The 21,615-nt window shown below is 42.2% G+C and overlaps 2 protein-coding genes across 5 annotated transcripts in view; one reads left to right on the forward strand and one right to left on the reverse strand.

Annotated features, from left to right (window-relative positions):
• LOC139295764 (salivary glue protein Sgs-3-like) overlaps window positions 1-55 on the reverse strand; it is a 2,830-nt gene extending 2,775 nt beyond the window's left edge. Inside the window, exon 1 of the mRNA XM_070918020.1 lies at window positions 1-55. This exon is cut by the window's left edge and continues 108 nt beyond it. Within this exon, the coding sequence (XP_070774121.1) occupies window positions 1-32 (32 nt within the window). The 5' untranslated portion in view covers window positions 33-55.
• Window positions 56-2,210: 2,155 nt separating this feature from the next.
• LOC139295060 (vacuole membrane protein 1-like) overlaps window positions 2,211-21,615 on the forward strand; it is a 53,942-nt gene continuing 34,537 nt past the window's right edge. Inside the window, exons 1-6 of one of the 4 annotated variants that reach the window (XM_070917136.1) lie at window positions 2,211-2,271; window positions 3,814-3,913; window positions 4,096-4,234; window positions 7,100-7,190; window positions 8,613-8,723; window positions 21,366-21,596. In XM_070917136.1, the coding sequence (XP_070773237.1) occupies window positions 2,269-2,271; window positions 3,814-3,913; window positions 4,096-4,234; window positions 7,100-7,190; window positions 8,613-8,723; window positions 21,366-21,596 (675 nt within the window). In that variant the 5' untranslated portion in view covers window positions 2,211-2,268. Of the gene's footprint in view, window positions 2,272-3,813; window positions 3,914-4,095; window positions 4,235-7,099; window positions 7,191-8,612; window positions 8,724-21,365; window positions 21,597-21,615 lie in introns of those variants that run through there. The other 3 variants (XM_070917138.1, XM_070917137.1, XM_070917139.1) reach the window with 3 other exon arrangements.

The raw sequence follows: 21,615 nt of genomic DNA on the forward strand, positions 1-21,615 counted from the left end.
GCGTTCCCAGAAGTGTCACAACCTTCAGACATGATGTCCTGTTTAAGCTGAGCTGTGTTACCGACGTGGTATCTGCTTTACCAAATGAAATGTGAGCTACTTGTGTATTCTTACTGACTGTCAGAATGTTATGACGTCGCAACAGTCTGGATTCCAGAGAACAAAGCAGTGGAACACACCCGCACGCACACATACACACACACTACACCAGCATTATACAAATGAATTAAAATGATGCCAACAATATGGTCTTAGTTTCAGCTATCTGATGAGCTCCATAATGTCATATTATATTAGATACAATGTAATAATAATAATAATAATAATGTGCAGTGTACACTAAACAACAATAATAATAATGTCCGAACACTAATTCTAAGCAGGTTTTCAGTATGTACTGTGCTACTTCATAATGGGAAAAGTGACAAAATTACTCAGAATCAGAATCAGAAATTAGCATAAATTTAGAAATAAAAGTATGTACAAAATATAAAAATAAGAAATAGAAAATTAAAAAAAAACAAATTTACAATATGTAGTTAGAAATATATACAGCAGCAATATGTATGTCTATATATATGTATTGTCATTTAAGAATAAGTAATAGTGAGGTAGTATGTGTAGAATATTTCCAGTCTGTTTCTTCTGAGTGTCTGACACTCAGAGGGAGCAGTTGAACAGTCTGATGGCCACAGGCAGGAATGTAAGCGCACATACTGTGGTCTGCCAGTCAGGTAGTTGACAATCCAGGACACGAGGGGGGCTCAGAACTATAAACCATAAAACTAATAGCAAAAGACAATTGATTTTCCTGTGTGCTCTTGATGTACTTGCTCACTGCTGCAAAATACTATAAGTTGCAAAATATTCTAAGTTGATTAATTAAGACAATAAAATATATGGTTGCTGGTGGTGAAACAGCTGCAGACCAACCTGAAAGAATAAGAAAAATGCTATTAAATCTTTAGAAAGACAATTTGCTTTGTCTTTGTGAAGTTTAGTTGACAGTGAGATTTGCAGTCTGATTCATGTCCATTGGCAGATGTAGTATTATATTATTTCCTGTTACTACCCAATGGTAAAACATGTTGACCTTCTTTTAATGCAAAACACTACACTGTGACAATTAGTTTATAGTGCGTACCAAATACAATTAGCATGCAGTATGTGAAACAACTCCTGATTTTGAACACTGAGCTTTTATTTATGGAGTTCAGCTTTAGCACTGTCTTCTTCAGGAACGCTCTGTTCTTGCTGACTTTTGAGCCAACACTGCCCTCTACTGAGCAAAGCAGGGACCCTCTGATGTGACTACAACACAAAGTATGCCTTAAAAGAGCAACAGGCAGTTTGGAGCATCAAGTTGTGTCAAAAACTATAAAAAGCTGTAACATTTTTGAAGCTATCTGCAGCATTTTATAATGAGGACATGGCAAATGCTTTTTTTTTTCCTACGTCACTTTCTACGTGCTAAGACTTCTGGGCAGCCTCCAATGGCTGTGCTTGACACAGATATCATCCATGTTACGCACTTTAATGTAGAGTACATACACTGTCATTGAAGTCCTGTGGTGATGCTGTAAATGACACAGAAGGCCTTGTCCCCTTGAAACTTACTCCTACTGCTATCTCACTAATAAGGTCCCAAGAGACAGTAATTCAAAAATTCTGAATTGTTTTCATGTCCAATCAGGAAGAACTTCCACCAGCGGAAACAGAGTGACCTGCTGGAGAACCAGAAAGAGGTCTGAAATACTGTTCTCACACTGATAAACAAGATGGCGCTGGAACATGGTGACATACAGTTGAGGTCTTCTGTCTCTAGTTTTGACCTGAAAACTGTGATGTCCTGAGGTGTTTTTTTTTTTTTTTTTTCCAATTTGGGAATTAACTGAGCTCTCTTTGCCCAAATGCCATTCATTCACTTTCTGTGTGAAACCTACTGAGGACTGAGAGGCGTTAGAAGTGCGCTCCAGGAAAGTGATCCACTTATTTATAGAACTTTAATTAGACTGGCTCTCTGGAGGTTCTACCAGGCAAGTGATGAAATCTCTCCCTCTTTCTGTCTTTCTGTGCCTCTCCTCTGTCAGCCCTGCGCTCCCCTCCCCCGGCAACTCTGTATCAGTACTCAACCCTCACTGGCCCCCTCCATCACCACACCCTGCACACAAGTTATGATGCAGTTCATGGGTAGCATACTTTTGCCCTACATTGCCACTGCAGGTTTTATTTGAGCCCAGAGTTCATTGCGGATTAAACATCAGCTGAATGGTGAGTTTACCCTCTCTGCATAATGCCTTGCTCAAACACATTAGGCTGCTATACTGCAGCCCTGCTTTGTTTTACACTTTGTGAATGTATAATCTCTTTTCTGTGCACTGGTTAACTTTGATTGAAATGTGAAAATGAATTGCAGCTTATCAGATTTCTCATCCTGAAGTGCATGTGCTCTGTGTTTGAGTTCCTCATTGTCCCTCGCAGCACAAGAGTTACTCAACAGGTCTGGGTTGTTTTGGTAGAAGCGATTGCGCAATCTAGTGCTGGAGCAGTGCTGCGCTACTGTGTTTCACACAAGCAGTAGTGTTGTTGTGACACTGTGTACTAGGTATCGATTGTGAATAACGCATCAAAATCGAATTAATAATCAAATGAACGTTTGTGTAGAGTAAAGCACACACTTTTACACTGGCAGCTGAGTTGCATGTTTCGTAGAAAGTGACCTGTTTGGCACCAGTTTCTATAATTAGGTTCGCTAACAGGATATCACACATTGACGCACTTTGGTGAGCCTTTCTAAAAGACAGTGCATTGTTCTCCTCAGTGCAAGAGGAAAAATGATAGGGTGTATTAAATACTATTGTGCATGAAGCATTGGCACAGTGCTTCAGCGTGAGTGTGTGTGTTCAAGGTTTAAGGTGATGAAAAGCTTTTGTTTGTGGTTCCCTGAGAAGGCCAAGAGTAGCTCTCCAAATGCCTTGCAGATTTTTTTTTCCCTCTGTGTGACACTTCAGTTGCACAAATCAGACTGCGAAGTAACCACAGCCTCATTGTTCAGTGTTCATGATGTGTGCGTATATGCGTCCTTCAAGATAACACTCGACACCTAAACATACTGAAACCTAACAAGTGGTCTTTAACCTTTTCAGGTCCTTGGCACTTCAGCAAGATACAATCATTGAAAATATCACTGCAGAAATAATCTGAAGCGAACTGGGGGGGGGGGGGTTCACAAACCTCAGAATGTATCAATGAAATTCCTACAGGTTCTAAAGAGGCATCATGGCCTGCTGTAATATCTGTGCTGCACAGTGTCAGTAGCCTGACAGCCCAGCAAGTGTGAAGGGCACAGGATCGAGGGATTAAGCTCTGAGAGCGTGTGTGCGTGAGACACTGACAATTCCACCAGATGGTAAACTACATACCTCCATGTCAGAGTCCCCATCGCACTGCTCACTGACAGATTCCTGAGACCTGAGGCTCTGTAGTAAGACCGATGCTTGTAGGCACATGTAGAAATGTTGTAATTGAGTGTGCACATAAAAATGAACTTAAAAGACTTGCATGTACTCCCAGTGTCAACACTGATGCTATTGCAAGGACTCATTAGGTCATGAACAGGCCTTATTGGGTTACCAGTAATCTGCAGATTGCAGGAGCAGGAAAACACCGGCTGGTCAGCTGGTGTGTTGGAGTGTATATAGACATGTTTGAGTGTTTGGGGGTGCTGTGTGTCGTTTGCGTGTGAGTCTGTATTAGTTTCGGGCATATTTAGTGCGTGACACTGTGCTGAAGGCCCGTCTCTTCTCTCAGCAGGACTCCTTCCTGGCGAATGAGATGGCAGAGTGTGGGGCAGAAGGTGAACTACCTCAGAGGCGCCTTGGTGTCAAGGAACAGCAAAATGGAGAGCTGACAGGTAAAAAAACAAGGCATCTAATATACAGCTGAGCAATCGATACTTTTATTAGTGCGCCAGTAGTAAAATGCCTCTGAAAAGATGTCAAAGGTTTTGTTGTGTGATTTTTCTCTTTAAAAATGTTAATTCCTCGCATGTTCATTTGTGTGTGTGTGCTTGCAATACCCACGCCGTGCCACTAGACTCAGAGCTGCCTGTGGATGAGAGGAAGCAGAGGGACCGGGAGGAACGTGAAAGTCTGGTGTTGTGGAAGAAACCTCTGCTCACACTCCACTGCTTCACTCTGGAGCTGCTCATCACCCTTAAAGAGTGGATATACAGGTGAGACCAAGGGTGGGATGCACCCCCCCCCCGAATTGCACCTGAGTTGTTTCCTCTATCGTCCATTTGACCACCTGCATGTTATGAATGAATGCATTTGGTCAAAAAAGTTTACGTAGTTTAATAAGAGAGTCGAAAATATATTGATGTTCATACAAGAAACAATTTAGTGAGAAAATTATTAGGTTATTATTGGACTTTTGGTGCCACATGATGTACAAGCTGTACAAGAAATTCAATAAAAAGCTGAAATAAGGTGAAGATGACACTTTGGGCATACTGTGCTGTGTGTTTGGTCATGCTAACCCATAAACTTAAATGCTGCTTTAACTTTGAAAGCAGCAGCTTAGCTGTGTTTTTGTGATGATAGTTTTATTTAAAAAGGCGCTAGTGCTGTTTGTTAATCTCAAAAAAGAGGATATGATGCTTGTGAAAAAAGTAGCCATCCTACACTCTCTCCCTCACAGAAACACAAAAGCACAATCACACACATATAACCAGACAGGAGGTGACCTTGACTGTCTCAGTGCTATCAACCCAGAAGGCCTCCTACGTCATAGTTTAGTCTTCAGTCTTCTGACTGATGGAACCTATAATGCAGCAGAAAGAGACATCATAGGATTTGCTTATCTTCCCCCCGGCCTTCATTACTCCTCATCATCACTGCTGAGAGAGCTGACAAGGTCTTTTCACCTCAATGACGGATGTTACGTCACCCACAGAGCAACAGCATCAGACCAGACTACGTCAGAGCTTGCTTTGATAACAAATTTCCCCCACGCTGCACTGCATGTCTTTTGCACACTTAATAATCTTTGTTGACACCGAGGGCCCAGAAGAAGGTCAGAGTGTACTCTCGGGGAGGCCATTGTGGTTAAGTGTGTGAGGACAACGTGTTTATTTTCTAAACTACAAGAGGATGTGGTGAGCCGCAAGCACCACGAGGAGTGTTCTGACTGAGAGAAGCTGCTGCTCACCAACACTCAAAACACATGGTGTTGTAACTGCTGCAGGGGGGGGACACATGCAAACACGTTGCGGCCTCGTCTACGAGCGCACAGAGAAGTTTGTCCTGAATGTTGATAGAAGTGGTTTCTAATTTATAGCATGTGTACTGGGAGTCCTCAGGGCAACATACTGTTCAGAGTTGTGGCTCTGCACTTGTTTTGCTTAAAATGTAAATGAGGACAGTGGCTGAGAAACAAAGGGAGGAATCTGATGGGGGTATGTGACTTATTTTGTAAGAAATCATTATGGTCAAATTGCTGAAAATTCTGCATTTAAAAACCATATACACATTTGAAGTGTGATACAGATGGTGCTGCCTTTGATTCACACATTATTTAGAGACATTAGAGACCAGTTTAAAGACATAAGCCATTCCTGAGTGAGAGGGCTAAGGACCATCCTCACCATCATACTGGAAAGAGGCCTGTATATACAATCAATACACTGGAGGCATTTCTCTATCAACAGTAAACAGTGGTGTTTTTTTGTGGACACATAAGGTTAACCTAAATATCATAAATACCGAAACGCTATCTGCACAGTGAACATCACATTAACCCTATAACAGGCATTTGGAGTACAATAGCTGGACAGCAGCAGCTGTAGGGCCAACTGCTTCCCTCCACCACAGGCATAATGTTACCGAGTCAGGATGTCCCCTTCACTTCACTCTACCTGCACCGGGCAGACTGAGACAGGCGGTGTGGGAAGGGGTATGACGGTTCACTGGGTTCACACTCTGAATTTATGCCGTTCTCACTTATCTCACACGCAGCTGAGCCGCTCAGCACACCGGTGAGTTCATTAAAATTCAGTTGACTATTCAGCCTGACTGTAACGTATCACCGCCGGTAGCTAGCTAACATTTTCTAACCGCATTCAGCTACATGCACCTGAGGACAGCCGTTAGCCAGGACACTCTGCGGCTACATCACCGCAAACATCATCAGTTTCACCCTGCCAACGTTAGCTGGCTAACTTTAGCTTAGCAAGCGGAAGTCCTTAAAGTAGGAACATACGTATTATCAGCAAAATGTATCAAAGTTAAAGTACTCGTTATGCAGAATAATGCCCTCTGCGAGTCATATAGCTATTATTATAACTGTTACATACATTATTTTATTTTTAACAGTGATACATTAATGTTACGTTAACTAGTTGCATTCGTTTAGTGACGTTCGTGGTTAAATTAATTGTATTTTATAAGCACTTTTGTTTTTTTATTTAAATTCTTAATTTTTTAAATAACTGGTAACTATAGCAGTCAAATAAATGTAAAGTTAGTGGAGTAAAAAGTACAGTATCTCCCTCTGAAATGTAGTGGAATGAGAAAATGGAAACATAAGTACCTCAAAGTTGCACTTAATTAACGTAACAGTAAGTTACTTGAAATGTAAACGTAACTGCCTAGTTACTTTACACCAGTGGTGGAAGGAGTATTCAAATCCTTTACGTAAAATGATCAATAATACACTGTGAAAACACTGCACAACAAGTCCTGCCTTCAAAACCACAGCACGGTATGTACTGTACCAAAGGATTACATGTCTATATGCAGTGTATCCTGTTGAGAACATGTTGCTCCTGTTGGTGAAGACTGTAATTGCAGTGGGTTGATTCGTTTCCAGCAGATGTCTCTCTCCCCCAAAAGTTGAAATGAAAATGACATCCTCTCCCCACCAATGAATCACATCCGTTCCCTCTCTCTAATACTGCCTCACTCGTGATTCCTCATCTTTTTTCATTTAGCCCCTCTTCACACCATCTTTCTCCTGGCCTCGTATACCATTCAACTCTGCCCCCTCACACTTGCATCCATCATTTTCCACCTTCATTCTCTTCTTCTCCTTCACCCAGGCTCTGGCAGCAAAGACAGACTGTGTTTGGCCTGCTGATCCTGCTTATCCTCCTCTCCATTGCCTACTGTATTGAAGGAACACACCAGAAGGTGACTGAATACTTTTGGAATAATTTTCATAGTACATTATGACCGTACTTTTGGTGCTGTGGAGGGTCAGCACCTGAACTCAGTACTTCCACTTTGTTAGGCTGACATATAATTACGTAGTGCAAGTTACAGTGTCCTACCTTTCATACCACCATAACACTGAATGTATTACAATTATTTGGGGCAGCTGTGGCTCAGAAGGTAGAGCGGGTGTGTCTTCATCAAAGGGTTGGTGGTTTGATCTCTGGCTCCTCCTGTCCACAGACTGAAGTGTTCTTTAGCAAGACACTCAACCAACACCAGCGCTTTGTCCCACTAAGGTTGCTTTTGTTTTTTTACTATTTATTTAGGTTCTGCACAATGAAATGCGTGATTAAGTCTGATTATAGTGCGACTGTCCCACGTAGTCATTGGCACAGAGATTGGGATTTGCACTGCAGGAACACAAGAGTATAAGAAGATACCTTCATGAACATCATCCCTAACAAGTGTGTGCTTGTGTGAGTGTGCGCTGGTTTAATTATTAACTTCACACAAAGCTCAGTTTTACCTGCTGATCTTGCGTGTCCACAGGGCAATCTACTGGAGCTACAGACTGTGCTATAGGTCTGACTAGAACCCTCCCCTTTTCATTTTCCCCCCACTTTTTGTGTTTTTCCTGCCGTGAGCCGTAGAGTTTTGAAACCCACTGCCATAAAACGTTTTTTTTCAATGATATACGCAGAGACTCAGGAGTTGTGTAACCAGCTCTCAGTAAATACACTTAATAATCACCCACGGCTGGCACTGCACTTCCCAGCATTATACCAGCAAAGAGAGAGGTAGTATGTGGTGTTTTTGTTTTGCTGGGAAATAGAGTCTTCGGCCCCCCTCCCATTCTCCTCAATCCCCTCCACCTCTCAGTCCCCTCCCTTCTTCCCGTAATCTACACACTCCATGCTTCCTCCTGAAAACAACCTGCCTTGGCTCGAGGGAGGGAGGTGTAAACGGAGTGATAGATGGAGTGATAGTGGTGGATGAACAGGAGGAAGAGGAACATAGAGAGAGAGAAAGAGATCTTGGCTTGCCTTACTTTACTAGTTGTGTAAGAGCTGGCTGCCACCAGAAAGAATAATGGTGCTGTTCTTCTGTCAGTATGCTGAACACTCCTACCCTACGGCTCTGTCCTCTAAACTCAACAACAACCTCTGTCTCTAAAGGTCTCTCTCCCACTCTCTTCCTCTCCCTCTCTTTCTCTACCACTCACTTGCCCTCTCCCACCCTTTTAAGTGCCCTCTGTTTTGCACACTTTCACTCTCGTACCTTCTCTCACTCTGTCTCTGTCTCTCCCCTCCTCCCCCCCCCCCCCCTTCTTGTTTTCCTCACACTCTGTGCATGTGCCTCTGCCATGTGGTTGACCGTCCCTCTCTCTGGCCTCTACAGTATGTGCGCTACATGGAGAAGAAGACGCTGTGGTGTGCCTACTGGGTTGGCCTGGGCATCCTCTCCTCGGTGGGTCTTGGCACCGGCCTGCACACCTTCCTCCTTTACCTGGTAAGAAAATGTTTTCTGTGACTCTCCACGACAAGTTGCCCGCCACTTTTACACTGTAGTTATTCACTTGTCTGTGCATGTTTATGACATAGCTGAAATTCAATCACAGTGGATGATGGTGGTGCAGTGACGCAGGTCTCAAAAGGCTGTGTTGATGCTGTTGTTGGGTTGTTGCTAAGGCTTTAATAAGAGCATTATTAAAAGCTTTTGGAGGCTCCTTGTGCATTTGCACATGCATACGTGAGTGTGTTAGTATGGGTTTGTATGCGCGTGCATTTCAGAGTGGGGCGGAGATGAATAGGCGCTGTGGTAGCCACACTGTTTTGACAGGCAGTCCAGGAACAATCGCACTCACTGACCCCTCTGACTGAGTGCACATGAGGATAAAAACACTCTCCCTCCCCCTCTCTGAGTTCTTTCTCTTTCCTTTCTCCCAGCTCTCCTGATCCCCACTGTGTCGCTCACTCTTACTTTCTCTTACATTCCCTCCCCTTACTCGTTCTCCTTTTTATGTCTCTCCCCTGCTTACAGTCCCCCTTGTTCTCCCCCCTTTCCTTCTCCCTTCCTCTTTCTTTCTGTTTTTCCCCCAACTCTCTCCGTCTCTGAGTGTTTTTGCTCAGTTTTGAGCGTAGGGAGGTGTTGAATCTCTACTGCTGATCAGATCTGGGTCCCAAAACATCTGCTTGTCTTCACTGCTCTGAGTCCATCTGTCATCAGGGAGTCCACTGTTGCACTCGTGTGCCCTTGCCCAGTGGAGCTGAACTGGAAACTTTGAAGTGTGTGTCCTCCATTCTGCTGTTTTTAAAAGCTAAACTCTGGCGCTCCCAAATGTAATTTGAGAGTTTTTTTTCTACTCTCCCTTAGTGGCTCAGCTCGCTTTTTTTGGAAGGTTTTAAAGTAGGATGTCACCATCTAGTGAGCGTGGCTGCTACTGCAGGTTGGTGTCATTGGGTTCATGACAGAACTTGGTGCTCCTTGCAAGAGCTGCTGTCGTGCATTTTTGTTGCAGTTTGACTGATATTCTTTTTTAAAGGCCGATACTAGTGCTGATGTTTCTGGATTTAATCTACTGATACATGATGTTTTTAGGTGGATATACAAATAAAATGTTTTTAAAATTTTACCTAAATAAAAATCAGACTTCTAAGCATTCTGTTTTTCCCACGGAATGGACTTCTTGTAGGGTGGATAATGCCTCTGAAAGTGCATTTAGATCGTGCATGACTGCATGAGACAGTGCTAAAAACATTGAAACACTGCAGACTTGTACAGACTGACAGACATGAACCTGTTGATGGCAATCGAAATTGTCCTCACTGGAATGAATTCTCTGGTTAGACATCTAGATGAAATAAAACAAGAAAACACTCTGTGGTCAGTGAGGTTCATTTATTACTTTCAAGATGAATGTCTTGAATTGGCCGATATTCAAGTTTTAATAAAAGTGTAGCCTTATGTTGGCCCAAGTTATTAGTCAAACCATATTTATTTGTATAAGGAACCCTGTCTGATCTAGTATCTGCTTCCTCTCTTCAACTGTGAGCCTAAACCACAAGTAAGAAGCACACAACTGACCTCAGAGAATTATAATTATACATCTTCTTTTCTTTAGAAGGGCTCTTTAAAGGAACCATCGAGATTCCTAAGTGATTTTGTAGATTTCTGGGTCCTGACAGATATTTCTGATTTCTAACAGTTAAAAAACGTTTAAGAGTTTCTGTGGTAAGTGAACAGTGGAGAGTGCCAGCAGACATGCTGTCCTGTTTTGAGGAAGTAGGACTGGGTCAGTGATTGTTCTGGGTCAAACCATTTCAGAACATTTGCTAAGATGTCCCCGCAAACTTGCAAGTCTAACACCTGCAGCTGGACCTTTCTGGCCCTGTTTTCCATCCTGTCTGTAAGACTTAATAATATGCTAGAAATGAGAACTGAAGTGGGCCTGGCTGTTTACCAGCACCTGACTTTGATTTACACCCATGTCAAGATTTAGAAAGAGCACCACCACCGTTACTCTGTAAGTGATACACAAGTGCACCACTACAGACTAGCTCAGGGGAGAAGTGCTGCAATGAACTTTTATTGCACAGCTTCTCATTCAAAATTCCAGGCTCTCAAATCTGGTTATCTTTCTCTTCTGATAATAAACAGACTTTCTTGTGGTTTTGGACTGTTGATCAGACAAAACGTCACCCTGGGCTCTGAGAAATTGTGATGCACATTCAATGTTTTCTGACATGTTATACAACAAACAACTAATCTAGTAAATAATCAGTAGATGAAAAGATGATGAAAATCGTTGTTCGTTAGTTTTAGTTGCACTTGCTGTGCTAGATTACATTCTGCTAAATAATATTGTATATTACAATCAAATCTACCATTATTATGTTCTGTCATTAAATATGGCGTATAGAAATTCATACATTATTTAATTAAATAATTAATTCAAATTAATTAAAGCCATTGTATTTGTAAATAATGTCTGATTCATAAATTGTCAGTAAGATGTTTGTAACTGACCCAGGTCATTACTATTAACAGTCAATAGAGGGTGCAAGTGGTCTTAAGATGTCGATAAACCAAAAGAAAAACAGTGCAATAGTATTGTAATACTTTACAATACTAAGTATCAATATTTTTATTCACATAAAGGCTACAGCTGAAGTTTTATATATTGTCTCTGTGGCGAATGAAGATTTGGAATTTCTGCCGTTAAATAACCCAAAAAGACATGAAAACTCACAATATATCACATTATTGAAGAGCATAGTGAACTATAAAACTACTAACAATGAACAAATACATTCCATTTTACTCCAGTGTTTGTAGTCACATTACATCAGTCGTTTGGAATGAAAACTAGCAGGTCTAATAACCAAAGGTCCTCTGTAGTGCTATTTTCACATGACATAACATGTGACTCTGTGTTGTCATATGACTTTCCCTACCTTCCCAGCTGTCATCACATGTCTGTCTTTTTTCTGACTTCTTTAAAGGACCTAAGTCCTTCATTGAAGCTACTTATTTCATTTCCTCCAGTTACAGTAAATGTGTGGTCACATTTTTCTCGGGCAACACAGTGTTGACTTCACTGAACTGGGCACTGCTTGATGCAAGGTTTCTGTTCAACCTCTGTGAAATTGATATGACAATCTTTTACCGCTAATAGGTGTTTTGTTAGAAATAAATGACCACACATCACATATTAACAGCACACATCCTTAGTGGTTGGCGGGAAGCAGTTAACATTTATATGAGAGTATTGCAGAGCCACCAGCAGAGGGGGATGCAGAGCCAGTAACATGCACACCATCCCAGTCAATGAAACCAGAGCAGAAGTGGCAGCTCTCCTGTTCCCTGACATGGGCAATTGCTGCCCTGTGCCTCCTCTCTGTGTTTGCATCCCGCTGAGACTGCGGGAGATCATTGTACACGGACAGGACTGGTGATTGGAGAAAGATAAAACCCTGCAACTCAGGCGTGGGGAAGAAAAAAAGCCCACTTCTTGGCACACCATCAAGTGTATTTTATCCAGCTGCTCTGAGGGAGGAGGTAGTGGGTGGGGGCTTATAATACAGACCATGAAAACAATAAAATCACGCAGGAACACTAGAGAGATCTAATTTCAGCAGGAGCTGCGGAGGCGAGGATCAGTGCGCACACACACATGCACACGTACACACACTGAGAGTCCTGCACCTGTGCATGTATCCGCCATAATGATTGTGTAGATCACAATTATGAGTGGGACCGGCTTTCATCCCCACTTAGGTTTTTAAGTATTTGTATTCTAGTGACAACTAGTGTCACTGCCCTTCATAAATCCTCTTTTAACTGAGAAGGGGTTAGCGATGAGTGTGACTCTTGAAAGCTTGGGAATGCTGTAAATATTTTAGAAGAGAGCTCATCTGAGTCATCCACCATTAAATTACTTTCAGTAATGGCTGTTGCCATTAAGTCATTATGGGCAGCATGAAAATTGTTGTGCTCAACGTTAAATCAACAGCAACAAAGAATTAAAGTCATTATAATTGAAGCCGCGCACGTTGCTGTTTACATAATAGCAACTAGGGTAGTCGTTTTTTCTCTCCCACTTGGCTTTGAGCTATTTTATGAGTGAGAGGTGTACATGTTGTGTCTTTCTGGGAGCATGAATGTCAGCAGCCACTGGGGAGAAAACAAAAAATCGAACCATGTTTGTAGCGTGTTTATGACTCATGATTTAAAGTCCCTTGTCTTTCAGAAAATAAACCAGTGGCTCATCTAAATAAAGGAGCATTCTGTAGTTTTCTATATTCAGTTTCTTTTAGGATTGCTAAATTATAGGTTGCAGAGGAGGTTTGTGTAGAATATACAGATTTTCCCCAGCAAACCCCCTAAAATTAAGTTTTGGCTGTTGGCAATTACCAGGAGCACAGCTTTAATTAGCGCCAACTATCGCTGTAAGCGCTGAGCAAGTCTGAGAGTGTGGCTTCCACACACTGTCACTGCATTGTTGTTACTATCACACTCACACACACTGCTGCTCAGCTCCTTAAAGTTCTCCTGCTCATATGCTGTCAGACAGTTAAGTGCAGTTCACCCACACATCCACCGTCTGACAAGAACGTGTGTGAGGGAAACTCGGTCACAGCATGGCAGGGTATCGGACAAAGGACTGGTGTGTGTGTGTGTGTGTGTGTGTGTGTGTGCACTCATGCGCGTGTGTGTGTGTGGTGCACCCTCACTCACCTGACCATTGTCTGGCTTTTACAGTGACGAGGCTTGCTACAATCCCAGAAACAAACAATAGGCACGATCACGTTCACATAGGCAGAAACCTGGTTGCTTTGTTTGAGTTGTGACTCACACACTCCTGCTGGTCTGCATGACCTGGACTAAATTTTCCACTACTCATAAGTGTTTTTTTTTTTTTTTTTTTGATCACTTGACAAGTGATGACCAGAGAGTTGTTTCTGAACTCAGAGCTGATAAGGCCCCGGGTCGGCTCTTTAGAAGGTGTTGAATTTACTCTGATGGGTGTGGACTGTATATATAAACATTTCAATTTTCTTGACTTCGCATGTGCAAGCTTTCTGTGTCAAACATGACTCGACATAGCATAATCGCTCCTCTGTTCACCTAAATGAGAACTGATACCTTGCATGCATGTAACCCAGAACATGAGTGACACATCAGGATCAAGTTCAGTAGTTCTTTGAAAAGCTGAAAAGCTACTCTTGACTCACCACTGGCTGGCAGTAACGGATCTCTCGCTTTAACTTCAACACCTCTTAAATTCAATTTGAAGCGATTAATTTTTAACAACATCTAGATAGTGTGTCAGAACTTTATCGCATGAATTTGAGCCGCCCACTACTGAACAGGCAGTGTTACTTGCTTAACATACAGATACGTTAGTTTTGGAATATTACACTGGTAAGTTATGGATCTGCAGCTGCTCTAACTTTGGGTTTATGTATTAAATACCACAAAAAGGGCTTTAACTTCCTTTGGCAAGAAGAGGGGAAAAAAACAAACAGGACAATTGCTTTCATCTATGGTTTTTAAGTAATTAATTTTCTTCCTCAAAGGTTGGAGACATGGATCTGCCCAAACGTCTTGTGACTTACTCATCTTCCCCAAACTCTTTTAAAGATGAATGCCAAAGAGATTTGTAAATGGGAGCTTTGTGTGTGTGTGTGTGTGTGTGTGTGTGTGTGTGTGTGTGTGTGTGTGTGTGTGTGTGTTTGTGTGTGTGGCGTTTCTAATGGCTTCTCAATCTTAACTGTCACACTCCAGCCATCCAAGGCATGCGTCTGTCTGTCTGTCTGTCTGTCTGTGTCTTAGAGGCCCCAGGAGTCCTGTTAATACCAAGTACAATAACCGTTTGCTCTGAAAGACACACACACACACACACACACACACACACACACACACACACACACACACACAGCCCACAGGAAGCAAATCCTGGGCCAAAGTGGGCTTAGTGTGTAGCCAGTCTGGAATGGCACCAACAACCCTGCCAGAACAAGCCAAACCTGACCAGACCAAACCAAACCAAAGCGTTGCTGGCAGACTGCAGGTATTTAGGTTATTTGAAATATAGTTTTGTTATGAAATTCTACCATAAAGGCCACCCGGTGCCTTTCAGTTACCGGTTACATCCTCATCGCACACCCTCAGGTGGTCTGTGTCTGTGTAGTGGTCGCTGCATCAGCCTCCTTTTTATCCTGATGGACGTTCTATGGGGACCAACGTTTTGTTTCCCTGCAGTGGTTTTAGTTGGCAAAATGAAGCACTCTCAAAGAAGGAATGTACAGCCATTGTGCTTGAATGTAATTCATCTACAGCATTATCACACTTAAAGAGAATGTAAGATGCATCCGCTTTTGTATTTGATTTTTTAGATGTAATTTTTTTTATTGTGATTTGGAAGGAAACCATTCTTTCCATTTTTGATGTATCAGCCCATTATATTTAAAATGTAAAAAATGCCTACCACATTAAAAAGCCAAAGGTGATGTCTTCCAATTGCTTACTTTGTCCAACTAACAGTCTAAAACCCAAAGATATTCAATTTACTATCGCATAAGTCAAAGAAGAGCAGCAAATTATCCAAATTGAGACGCTGGAACCAGAGAAAAACACTTAAGACGGTAAATCGATTATCAAAATAGTTGATTGATAATTAATTGAATTGATTAATCGTTACAACAAAATTGAAAATAAATGAAGGTAAAGAAGGCCAAAAAAATGTTTTTCATTATAATCTAAAAAGTAAATAAGAAAAAGAAAAATACAATTGTATACATATTATGTGAGCTATGCACATTTTAAATTGTTATGTAACTATAGATTAAGCATATAGATTAAATAATCAAACATGTTTTTTCAGTTATCACTGATGATTATAATTTGTAAAAGACTTAATGTTAACCCCGTCTCAGTAAAGTCATTGAAAATGAACACAACATATTTACACTCAGTTGTCCTTTTAGAATGTGTAAGTTTATTTAATTTGCTTTAATTCCTGAATATATTAAATATAAAATCAGTTTCAAATAAATTAGATTAAAATGTAAGTGTTATCTTTGTATATAGTGTATAATCCATCGCTCAGTGGGGTGTCAGAGTGAGTGTGTCTGTCTTCCAGCCAGGGAGACGTTTCTGAACATGAAGTCATATGGTGTAACCACATGGATAAATCAGCGGGACCAGCCCCTCAAACCTCCAACATCTCACAGTCTGTGTGTGTGTGTGCGTATGTGTGTGTGTGTGTGTGTGTGTGTGTGTGTGTGCTTACCACCCACTTCTAAACACCCCCGCCCCTCCTGTCTGTCTCAGCTCCATCACTGGCCTCAGTCCAGCGTTCTCTTACCTCCCTCAGAGATCCTGACCAGGGCTTCTTCATAACGAACTAACCTCTAATGTTTGTCCTGCTTTGCCTCCAGCAGTCTCCCACTATAAGAAGTGGTTAACAGGTTATGCTGGCCGGACCGTGTCTAATATGCTTAAATGGCCCTTGACAACCACAGTGACCTGTTAATGACTGGACCGTCCTGTGGTCGTGGTCACTGAGAACTGGTCAGTTTATGGTCACCCATTAATGTCTGGTTTGGTGCTTCGGAAGCAACTACATTTGCCACCATGAACTAACAACAGGATTTCACGCCATGACTGGTGGCTGTGACGATAATGGGCTGCATATGCTGGGGTCTCATGATTAAAAGCAATAAATTAGGGATTGTATAATTTCCCTTTACAATTTGTATCTCTGATCATTTGCTAATTTAACATGTAACGTACTACAGAACATTTAAATTGGGAAGTCATGCAGGGACAAAATTCAGCATTTTAAAAAAAAAATGTATTTATAACCTACAGACAGTTGACACACAGTTGAATCTGTCATGTGCTACTCCTTCCTAATGGGAATGTACTGGTTTTTGAAATTTGATGTGATACATTTTGTCATGAGTGCATTCACACTCAGAGATCAGTAATTATAATTCAAAATGTAAAAAGGCCCCTGCTTGCACACGATGCATTGCACATCATAGCTACATTATACTATGAGTGTGTGCCTGCTGAACTAAATAATACTGTCACTGTGACACACAAGGTCACGCAAAAGAAAGTATTGTTTTATATATCAAGGTGTTTAACAATTTGAGACTATTATAACGAAGGTGCTGGATCTGTGGACCAGAGAGGGTGGTCGACAATCCGTGTCAATAGCTCATCTGAGCAGCACGCTATTAGCCAACCAGCTTTCATATCCTCCTTCAGTGGGCACACTGACGCACACTTTGTTCTCGCTGTGGCACTGAGAGGAAGCTCCCTTCCGTTCATGTCCTTCAGCAACTGCCATGCTCCTAGCCAATCCCTGTCACTTTACTACACAATTTGATGGCACAAAAATGAGGTGAGACGTCACGATTGACAGCTGAGATCGACTGTGGTGTGCTCGCGATTGGGTCGGGCGGTTGTATGGTTGTATGGGCACTTGCTGATCACCACTGTGCAGACTCTGGCTCCAAATGACGTCACCAGCATAAGATGGCAGCGCCCATATCCGGGATATTTTGGCTTTGGATTTTTGTACAGTGGGAGGAAGTGGAGACTCGTCGTTAATCTTTATATACAGTCTATGGTTCAACCTCATCATGTCAAACCCCTTAAGAAGTTCGAGTGGCCACCGAGATCACTACGAATTGGCAAATGTGTCCCCATACCTGGAGCTGTAAAATGTGGCCATCATCTTTAATATTTTGTAACAGGGCTGATAAAGAACTGCTGGGGATAACTCAGAGTGTGTTTGAATGTGTGCTTGTGTGCGTCCTCAACGACGTCCCCTCTCATAAAATAATTGCTCCACAGCACTGATAGTGGTCAAACACTCCGCAGAGTACCTTTTAACTTCAGCCCCGTTCAGATGGGATTAGCATTACAGGGGGAGATGGGGAATAAAATATTCACTGCGCTGCTCTGTAATTTAACTCATCGTTCTGGACGACATTTTAACCACACATTACAGGATGTGGTCTGTAATAGACGTGGACATTCCACAGTACTAGCCAAAAGAGAATACCAGTACCTACCTGCAGCTGACATTACAACAGCCCATTTGATGAGCTATTGCTCTACTGATGGCTTTAATTTTTTCCCGTCGTTTTATTGGTTCCCAAATAGGCCTGTATGTTGGTGTTAACATGTTTCTGTCTATCAGATTAGCAAAAATATTTTCACACAAAAGTCAAAGTTCACACTGAGCTGATAAAAAAAAAAAATGAGGAAGAAGGATCAAAAAAATTACAAAATGTACAAGGACGTCGCTCTGGACAGAATTTAAATTACAGGAGGACCAGCAAGTAATTAATGCTGCGGTGGGGTGAAAAATTACCCACATACACTCGGATGGGATTAAAATCACTGACCAACGCAGGTAGTGTTAAAATCACCCCACTTCCCAGAGAGAAATAAATCCAGTCCAAATGGGGCTTTAGATGACAATTTTAGGGACTATTCCTTTAAACGGCGCACACTGATATCATATTTTGGTTGTTTGACAGTGGTTTTGACCGTGTACTCCGCTCTATAGTGATGATCTATTGTCACTATAAACACACACACAGACATGTCCAAACTGCGTGTGTCTCCTCAGAGTCTGTGCGGACGTACTCATACCCAGGAGTGGGGATCCCACTCGTTTTGGACGCCAGGCGTTGGTTTCTGCAGGTCGCCACAGGAATGCCAGCAATGTTGCCTCCATTGTGGATCCCATTGTGTCAGAGAGAGGAACTTTGTGCCTCTGTCAGTACTGATGTGTGTTTTAGTGGCTGCAAACGTAATCAACATTAGGCAAATCTCAAAGTAGACATAGTTAGGAGGTGGAATAGTTATTTCAGCACACATACATAAACCCTCACCACTACTTTGTTTATAGTAAACAGTACTGTGCCTTCCTAGGAGATGAAATGAATGTTTGTGTGCCTGTTTGTCCATTCACCAAGTCAGTAACAAAATGAGAGAGAGGGCAGCTACCTGGATGTTGTGGGTTGGGCTGCAGATTACTGGTGAGTCACCTGGACAAGATGAGATGACTAAGCTTTTGTGTAAGGTGAGAAGCAGTGACACAGCATTAGACAGAGAGAGCGCAAGAGAGAGCTGGTACTCAGAGTCACGCAACACTCTCTGTTGGCAGGCTGTCTGTGTGTGTTTGGTAAACACACATTACCTGAGATAGAGTTGGGAGGTGCAAGCAAGAGGAATACAGTCTTTCTTGGCCACACAAACATTCTGCCAGAGGAGTCTGTCTGTGTGCATTCAGTGTGTATGTGTGGATGTCGAGGGCAGTGTGATCCCACTGGAGAGTCAGAGCAGAGGATATGAGGCAGGGGAGTATCCAGTCTGACTGGCTCAGTGCTGGGAGTTTCTTGACTTCTCTCTCTGGGTCACTTAAGATTTTCGAGTGTGTGAGCGTCAGATGTTTTCCTGGGAGTGTTTTTTTTAAGATATTTAATGTAAATGTGACTGTATTCTGCTTACTAATACTGTGTGTATAGAAACGAATCTGTGTGATCTAAAGGGAGTGCACAGTTACTAGAGAAGACATTGCTGTTTCCTGTTGTCTCACACGCCTCTGTCCTGCCCTCCCACGTCCCATCCCGTCCTGCCTTGTCCCATGCAGCTCCGGAAGTTCCGGCCCCACCCCAGGTTTGCCAGATTGTTTTGCCGCTACATTGCGTAATGCCAAACTGCCCCCGTGCGTCACTGGGAGCACCCTTTCTTCACACACATACACGAGTGTAAACACATTGAATAGACAGAGTACACAAGGCCCGCTTACTTAGGCCCACTCAGTGGACCTGCCTTTATTTGCAGGGATCACAGTAGTGTTACTGACTCGTTTGATCATCTCTGTCATTTCAGCTCCATCTTGATCATTGTTCAGTGTGTAACATGCGTTCTTATAGAGGAAATGCAAAGTTACATGACCTCTTCTTCCTGACTGGATCCTGTTCAGTATAAAACTTGATCAAACATTGTGTTCTCAGACGATGTTATCAGCCTTATTGCCATAATGAGTCATTATAGAATGACCAACGGCATTCCTTGTTGCTCTCCGACAACAAACTTTGATAACTGAATTTATGCTACAGGAATTGTTGTACTTGTTGTATCCTGTTGTGTTTAGTAAGCCCTAAACAGGAAATGAACTTACTCTCGAAAACAGGTGTGCTACACGAAGTTACCCTTCAAAACAGGTGTGTTAAATGAAATTCTACAATAAGTTATTTAATCTCTTTGGTGAGAAAGCAATGGGATATATAAAGTAATATATTACATTACCCTTTCAATTTTTATTAGTTTGCAGTGTATACTATATATAAGTGTTTACAATTTACAGAAACACTTGTATATAGTGGATGTTGTTGGTCATTGTTGCTTTTTATATATATTTATATATACACACCTATTTTGTCACCTACTTGTATGTTACATAATAGTTCTTCTGAATGTTAAATTGCTCATATTTGAAATAATAGAGGTGCAATTACAGAAAGGAGACGTCAACTGACCAATGCTGGTACCTCATTTCAAAAAGCTAGAAGTGTGTTGAAAATGAGATTTCCCCTCTTGATATGTAAATGTTGGTATTTTCTGTGTAATTAAGTTTAATTGTGAGTGTGTGTGTGTGTGTGTGTGTGTGTGTGTGTGTGTGTGTGTGGCCTTTGGAGTCTCTCTACTCAGCGGCATTGTGGATATTGGGATGACTTGTTTTGGGGTTTGCCGAGTCAAGAACACAAAGCTGGCAATAAACTTTCACCACACACCAGAAATCCAACCTGCACCTCTATTCCTTCCTTTGATTCCTCTGTTTTCTCAGTGGAAGCCTAATTGAAACGAGTAAATAAACAAGAGTCAGAAATGTAAACCAGACCAGATCAAAGGCAGCGTGTCCTTAAGTATGCTAATGTCTCAGGAACAGTCAAACATTAATAAATTCTGTCTGAAGAGAGTCCGTATTTAGAACCCGCTTCTTTTTCTGCTGCTCCTTTCTTCATTATTATTGCTTTCTTACGGGCACACATACGCAGCATATGGCTGCACTCTGTTGTATGTGTGTGTGTGTGTGTGTGTGTATGTGTGTGTCACCTGGGAAAGGTGACTGGGAAATGGTTTCGACCCTTGATCGTTTCCACCCGGGGCTCTCCGCTCTTAATCCGTTGACACTTTGATTCTCCTGTAGTTTTGGAACCAGCATGAAGCAGCCGTTTGCATAACGCTCCAGCTTAATCATAGCTATGTGTTTTTCTCCATTTCCTAATGGCCTTTTTAACTCAGAAAGGAAAGCAGAAGGCACATTCACTCTGAGAGCTTATAGTGAAAAGCAGAGGAAGAGTTCCACTGCTGTAGGAAATAGAGGGGACACAGTCTAGATACTGGCCCACATATAACTGTCTTTAAGTTATCAATCAGTATTTGACTCACTGCTGTCACCTATGCTTATAACAAAGGGATCTTCCTCTGACTCAAACTACTTCCAACAGGTGGACTCACTCCTACTCTATTTTCACTCCTTTCTCCTTTTCTCTTAATCTTCCTTTTTCTGCACCTTTCTCTCTGTCTCTCTGCCTTTCTCGCTCTATTTCTCAGGGACCACACATAGCATCAGTGACCTTGGCGGCTTATGAATGTGGCTCGGTGGATTTCCCCGAGCCACCCTATCCGGACCAAATAGTCTGTCCCCAGCAGACTAACTCTGATGCTGAGCAGGTGGGCGTGGAGGCCGCGGGGGCAGACAGGTTGGATGGTTCAGCAGCCATCCAAGGAAGCATCTCTCTCTGGACCATCATCTCCAAAGTTCGCCTGGAAGCTTGTATGTGGGTGAGTGCCTGTTGCACAC

The sequence above is a fragment of the Enoplosus armatus genome, chromosome 13 (assembly GCF_043641665.1).
Source record: "Enoplosus armatus isolate fEnoArm2 chromosome 13, fEnoArm2.hap1, whole genome shotgun sequence".
Classification (NCBI taxonomy): domain Eukaryota; kingdom Metazoa; phylum Chordata; class Actinopteri; order Centrarchiformes; family Enoplosidae; genus Enoplosus; species Enoplosus armatus.